The sequence below is a fragment of the Vicia villosa genome, linkage group LG5 (assembly GCF_029867415.1).
Source record: "Vicia villosa cultivar HV-30 ecotype Madison, WI linkage group LG5, Vvil1.0, whole genome shotgun sequence".
In the NCBI taxonomy this organism is placed as follows: domain Eukaryota; kingdom Viridiplantae; phylum Streptophyta; class Magnoliopsida; order Fabales; family Fabaceae; genus Vicia; species Vicia villosa.
In genome coordinates this window covers 164,118,566-164,125,355 of record NC_081184.1, presented here as the reverse complement: position 1 = coordinate 164,125,355, position 6,790 = coordinate 164,118,566, and the positions used below count along the sequence as shown (strand labels likewise).

At 34.8% G+C, this 6,790-nt stretch overlaps 1 protein-coding gene across 2 annotated transcripts; it reads right to left on the bottom strand.

Annotated features, from left to right (window-relative positions):
- Positions 1-412: 412 nt before the first annotated feature.
- Positions 413-5,639, bottom strand: LOC131603670 (monodehydroascorbate reductase, chloroplastic/mitochondrial-like). Of its 2 annotated transcripts, none has more exons than XM_058876083.1 (17): positions 5,491-5,639; positions 5,141-5,294; positions 4,958-5,057; positions 4,782-4,859; positions 4,624-4,695; positions 3,897-4,015; positions 3,724-3,808; positions 3,279-3,368; positions 2,687-2,788; positions 2,424-2,519; positions 2,182-2,262; positions 1,841-1,912; positions 1,611-1,705; positions 1,433-1,521; positions 1,259-1,321; positions 1,064-1,104; positions 413-889 (listed from the first exon to the last, which is right to left on the bottom strand). In XM_058876083.1, the coding sequence occupies exons 2-17, from the start codon at positions 5,278-5,280 to the stop codon at positions 764-766; spliced, it is 1,449 nt and encodes a 482-aa protein (XP_058732066.1). In that variant the 5' UTR covers positions 5,281-5,294; positions 5,491-5,639; the 3' UTR covers positions 413-763. The 2 variants fall into 2 exon arrangements, with proteins under 2 accessions (XP_058732066.1, XP_058732065.1); XM_058876082.1 differs by having other exon boundaries at positions 5,391-5,555.
- Between the last annotated feature and the right edge of the window lie 1,151 nt (positions 5,640-6,790).

Here is a 6,790-nt window from a genome sequence, read left to right as displayed (position 1 = left end):
TAAGTAAAAAAAAGTTATATAATGAAAGCAAGATTTATGAATTTAATAAGTGATTGTAATGTTTGTTACATGTAAAAGTTTGTACAAAAATTTATGTTACACGGTATCGTTTTTTTTTTATGTAGACCAGACACATCCATTACTCAATGAATCTAAAAAAAGAATATTTGTTTATAATTCAGGCCGAATGGAGGATGTAACACAATGATAAGTTCCAATCGTGTGTCGCATCTATCAATAACTAGTGCCCTTTCCTTTTATTTTACCTTAATTTAAAATAAGTAAAAAAATAAGTTATATCTAACATTAAGTTAATGTAAGCTTAACCATATGGTTTAGTCAAATGCCCCATATTTTCAGCCCTAATTATGAACAATCTTTTGATCAATCTACTATAACAAACAAACACTAGTAAAATAAAATACTATAGCAAACATAATTTCCATAGAGACGTCCTTAAACAAGAATATAAATTAACACATCATATATACATGTATTATAACATGCATTTTTTCATACGTGTCGTGTCGCCTTATCAATACCCCTTTCAACTTATTTCTAAGTTGGCTCCTACTTTGCTTAAAGGTTAAATCGTAATAAGACACTACTCTTCAAATCCATTATTACATAATACATGATGCCGCGTAACAAAACCATAAAAATTATTCGCTCTCCTAAGGGGCAAGCAATCCTAGTAGAGGATGAAGACAGATAATCACGGGTGATCTATATCCGTAAAAGATAAATTACAGCATCCTCTGTTCTAGACAGCGGCTTGCAAGGATCCCCGAGCTATGTCTAGGGCCTCTTCCACTGAGGTCGCCTTTTCAAGTTTGGCTTTATCAATAGAAGGTTGCTTTCTGGCAAGTTCAGGCAGGAGCTGAAATTCCTGATACATATATTCAAACAAACACTACTCAGGATTGACTAAATAAACACAGGACTAATTCTGAATATAATTTATTTGATTCGTCAGTGCACTTCTTCTATAGTAATAAAGCCAAGTTAATAATAACATTGACGAGTAAATATCTAATTCAAATAGAAAAAACGAGGCAATCACCTCAGTGCTCCCACTTTCAAGAAGAACTCCCTTCAGCTTACCTGTGCGGAATTAACACATTTTTTAGTAATAATAATAATCAAGATAAAACAAATAAATACGAACACAGGCGTGGAACCATCCTCCCCTCAAGCTCAGAGATAATTCACACACATCTATACAAAAAATAAAAAGAACAGTAAAACAATCTGTTACCAGATTCAATCCAAAAAGTAGCTATTTTAGGATCAAAGTTTCCGATTTCAACCGTTTCTCCAACTGTTCAATGAAAATTTAACAATCTGAGAACTATGAGATGAAATAGGGGGAAATAAAAGGTAAAACAAAAGAAAGGTAGTAAATTGATATTATTTCAAACTAATATTTTACCATTGTCTCCGAAGAACTGCCACCATACTTTTCTAGTGCTTCCTTCATATTCAAAAACCCTTGAGTAGAAGTAAGGAAGATAATCATACCTGAAAATCATCAACGAAATTCAGCAATATAAGAGGGACCAAAAAAAGAAAAAGTTATTCCAAGTTGCAGGAAATATGATCCAATATACGTGCTAGTTTGTGCACTGAGTAATGCTTTCACACAGTGCTGTGCCGATCTACGAGCATGATCTACATGTTCAACTCGAGCAACACGGTTGTATATCTGCCCAATTTTCCAAAAGCACAAATGTTAGATCAAGAATGAGTTGAGTTTGAAGATTTGTCTAGTTTTCCTAAAACGTCAATGTCAGTTCAAGAATGAATTGAGACAACTCATCTCAACAAACTAATAGTATACCTTTAAAGGGAAAGCGGCTACATCACCAACAGCAAATATTCCTGGAATGCTTGTCCGGAACTGACCATCAACCTGAAATACAGGATACTAACATATTTAGAAGTCCTTGAATTTATTATTTTGGCTACCCCTCTTATTTTATCTGCGAACATGGGATTTTAATTCATGGAACATGATCTCCAAAAATTGATAATTAACATGTTCAAAAACAACGCTAAACAGAAAACAATGCAATCATGTTCAATTAATTACCCTCTAAATTGATGCAGATATTTTAAGAACCAAATAACATGTCTAATCTTGAATACTATTCAAGATATTTGAATATCCATTGGCCTCACCTGTATACCACCAACATCAGTATTCAAACCCAACCTCTCAAAGGGACCAACAGCAGGCTTCGCTCCAATGCCTATAATTACCTGCAAATTAGAAAGAAAAAGTAATTTTCCATCGATTGATCTTCTTCTCTAATGTAAACGCAACACTTCTATGCTTTCGCTAATCATGTGATTATTATAAAAGTAAAATTTCAGCAAGTAGCTGCAGCCACATATTAAAGAAAATGGAAAAAGAAAAATACAGTATCTGCTTCAACAATAGATCCATCTTCAAGTTTGACAGCAGCTACACGTCCGTTACCATTAGTACTAGCTTCCAAATTCTTAATGGAGGCACCCTGAGGAATAATAGGTTCAAAATAAATACTTGTAGCAAACAACTCATCTGAAGAGTAAGAGAATAGAATGATTGAAAACAATATTAATCATACCCATTACAATTTAGTACTTGTTGCAAATTACAATACAGGGAAGAAAGATGGAAGAGCGGGGAAGGAGGAAATACCTTCAATATTTTAACTCCATTCTTTTGGTAGAGTTCTTCATATCTACGGGCAAGAGAAGGAGTGAACAATCTTTGTAAAAAGTGATCATCTGGAAATATGATCTATATTTTTACAGGAACATATTTCAGAGTCAGTATATCAAAAGCTAAATAAAACAGCAATCAATTTTCATATATAGGTATAAGTTTAATGACAACATATGTATGGGATTATGGATTGTCAAAGTATCCATGCATGGGTTTAACTCCCCTGTCACTTGCTTACCAATGTTTGAAATTTACAGGAAAAATGACACTAGAAGCATGATAATAGTCAAGGTTCTTGGTGGAGCAATGTGGAACGAGCATAAGCAGCTAATACAAGAAAATCTTGTCATACCTGTCCTAATCTAGTGCAGGCAAATCAACAAAACCAGCGACTAGAAAGACTTAATATGGCATTGCTTATTTATACTTCACTATTCAGCATATAGGACAAACCATAATGTAATAGTCCCTCCCAAAACGAGTGATCTAGTTGACCGTTTCACACACATTAAGAAAGAGTTTTGCTAGCATTCCCCAATGAAAAAAGTGTAGGAAAGAAACATACTGTAGTATCAAGTTTCCAAGCAACAGCTGCAGCAGCAATCTCCATTCCTATATAACCACCTCCAACTACTACAACCTTTTTTGCTTTTTCCTGGAAATTAAAAACAGAAGAAGAAGAAAACATAATGAGGAACAAACTTTATGCCTTAATTAATTTTTTACAGGTACAAAAATACAACAATGTGGTTCTTGGAAATAGCTTTAGCAGGAAATATCCAGAATTTGATTTTGCAATTTATATGAAAGGATGTAAGAGCAGGATCGTGTCATAACAACATATCCATATGGAAAGCATTGAAAATATTAAATACTAGTAATAATAGAAAATAATTTGAATGGCCTTATATCAAATGATTGTAAGGACTGCAAAAAGTTTCCCATTTTAAACGTAAATACCAGAAATAATCATTGGAACAATATGTCATGTTAGAAAGGTGTAAGATTACCAACGATGAAACCAGCGAGTCAGCATCTGCAACATCCCGAATATAGTGGACACCATCAAGGTTTCCCCCAATTTTCTCTGGAAACCTAATAACAAGATAGCAGATGAATTGGATTTCCAGCACCATTTTTTATGGAAACAGCAGAAGCTCAAATGAGGTAAATACACATATACCTTGAGGATGTACATCCTGTAGCAATAATAAGTGATCCATACTTAAGAAGCTTTCCAGAACTCGTTGTCAAAGTCTGCTTTTCAATATCAATGTTTTCTACCGGATCTTCATACAACGTCTGCAAAGCAAAACCAACAGCGTGGAATTGAGTATTTCAAGCATTTCATTAACTTCAACGGATGAGAATTGTTTCCTGCCTTACTCCGTTACTCAGTTACACTAAACTAAGACTCTCCTAGGATAGAATATTTCCATTTCATAATAGCTGAGATTAAGAATATGAGTTCAGTTTCACCATTCCATTTCAAACAATGCAATGTCCATTGTATCGTACGCACTTAACACAGCAAGAGCACTCTAAAAGAAGACAAAACCACTCAACCATTCGTTTTTTAATCTCTTTTTTCGTGTGAAGTAGGAAATAAGTAACTAAGGCCTAGTTTCGATAAACACCTAAATTAAGTGTTTATAACATAACCATATAGTATAGAAGTGTTACATATAAGCTATTTCTATAACAAAAGATAAAATAAGTGGAATTGTTTTCATATAACTTATAAGCTATTTTCATCATGGAGAACTTCAGAAAATAAGCTGAAAATAGTTTATCAACGTGTCATCAAATGTTTTCATAAGCTCTCTTAAATCGTCCCGCAAATTTTACGTCAACACATAAATTTAAATAAGTTAATCTCACAATACCTAAAACCGCATAAAATAAAGTACCTCTATCCCTTTCTCTTTATACCACTCTGGAGTTTGCCTTTCTCCACCAGATCCAACACAAGTATGAAACCCCTAAATAACAGAGAATATGAACATAATTAATCACAAAACAGTTATTCTTTGAGTAACTAATAACAAATTCGCGATAATATTCTCACCGGAAGACGCGCCGGTTTCTTATCCGGAGGAAACAAGTAAGCTTTCGTTAAAGCAGGACGCTCGTAAGGTGCAACCGCCTATTTCCACGAATTCAGTAGAAAAAGTCACAATCACAAACACATACACTAAAATTTGATCATGATTCATGTTCTTGCTGAAGAAAAATAATAATAACCTCTTTAGTCACAATACAAAGACGGCCATCGGCGACACCGTGCTCGACGAAAGTACGAGCGGCGTATCCGGCCGCATTTCCGCCGCCAACAATCACATACCTGCGAATAATCAATAATCAATTAAAAATAATCGATTAATTTAGAATCGATTAATAAATGGTGAAAAGAGTTGAAAGTGTTACTCGCGATTTTCATTAGCGTAAGAAGCGTAACATCTCTGGAAGGTTCTGGAAGTGGAATAAAGACGAGTTCGCGTTGTTGTTTGTGGAAAGCGAGTTGCGAGAGTGTGTTTGAGTGATAAGGAGTTAGCGATAGCTGCCATTGTTAATCTGTGAACTGTTGCAAAGAATAACAAAACAGAAACCAGTTACGGAAAATGACACAACAATCAAATACTTCAGATGATGATGATGATGATGATGATGAACGAACCTGAAGAAGGCATTGATGGATGAGTTTATAGATAATTAAAAGTTAATTATAATAATAATAATAATAAGATTAATTAATGTGATAATGATTGTTTAATTACTGAAGAGACGGTGTTAGGTTGGTAGTGGCTCTGGAAGAGGGCGAAGGGGCAATGAATGAAGATTCAAAACAAATTCAGTGAGATTGGAGTTTGTGTCTGTATTTGTTGCATTTTCTTCACGTAGGTAATCGACGTGTCCTTTTTCCAAAAAGAAAAATGAATGGTTAGTTCGGAGTTGGTCCAAGCTTATTGTCGACAACAACAAAAAAAAATCTATCTTATACCACTCTATTTACACTATCACCTCTCCAAATCGTAAAGAAATGGAAGATTTTCTTAACGCACCCCACACGCCATAGGTATGAGGCGTACTATCGAATTGACAAAACTTTCACTGTGTTTTCGTAGATGCATCTTTGGAAGTATCTCTTTTTTGATTAATGTTGTTTTGTTCCGTAGATGCATTTACGCAAGACTTCTGTATATGCATCTATGGAACCAGAACAACGATATTTTTAACCATAAAAGACTCGTGCATTGATTCATTGATTAATCGGCATTACAACGAAATTTCCAACAAAAAAATTAAGAAAACTAAGAGATCTAAGAAATTACAACGGTTAAAACAACGTCATTTGATCCATGCATCATTTGAATGCAATCTATGTCGAATTTCACTTCATCCCACCAACGTTCTTTTTTTCTCCGGTCACTGAAGAGGTCCTTGTTCTAAGCCTCTGGATCCTTCTAATGACTTCGCCAGATTTGTACTCGCCCTCTAAAAAAGACATGATAGTCCTCTTGAGTTGGTCGAATGAATGGATATTCCAAAACTTAATCGACATGGGGGATTTGACGGGAGAGAGAATGACATGCCATTCTCTTATGTGATATTCCGGTTCAGGATCGGAACGCTTGGATGATGTTCGCTTCCATGATTCTGGCCTTATGCGAGACATTTTTGTGTTTGTGTTTGTGTGTAATGCAAACCTAGAAACCCCAAATTTATAGAAGCCTTTGGAGACTATGTACCACACAATCTCTGTCACAGAACGTTCCGTAGATATATCCACGGAAGGGTCATAGATTTCTCCGTTCCGTAGATGCATCTACGGTAAACACCCATAATTTTCTATATAACACCCTTCCGTAGATGCATCTATGAAAGTTTCCCTGCTATTTTTTTGGCAGAATTCAAAGCAGTATAGTATAAAACACATAAACTACAAAAAAGAATTATTCGTCCATGCACAAACAAATTTCTCCTTCACCTTGTCAAGAATGGTGCTATCAACGTATTTCAATAAATCGGGATATTTTTCACATATTTTTCGAAATTGCAATACGGCATCGGCGTATA

Excerpts from the sequence above, each read along its gene's own strand:
- LOC131603670 (XM_058876082.1), bottom strand. Across the intron at positions 1,522-1,610 it reads CTCAGTGCACAAACTAGCAC|GTATGATTATCTTCCTTACT; the intron begins GTATATTGGATC and ends GATGATTTTCAG. Across the intron at positions 890-1,063 it reads TTGAAAGTGGGAGCACTGAG|GAATTTCAGCTCCTGCCTGA; the intron begins GTGATTGCCTCG and ends TATATGTATCAG.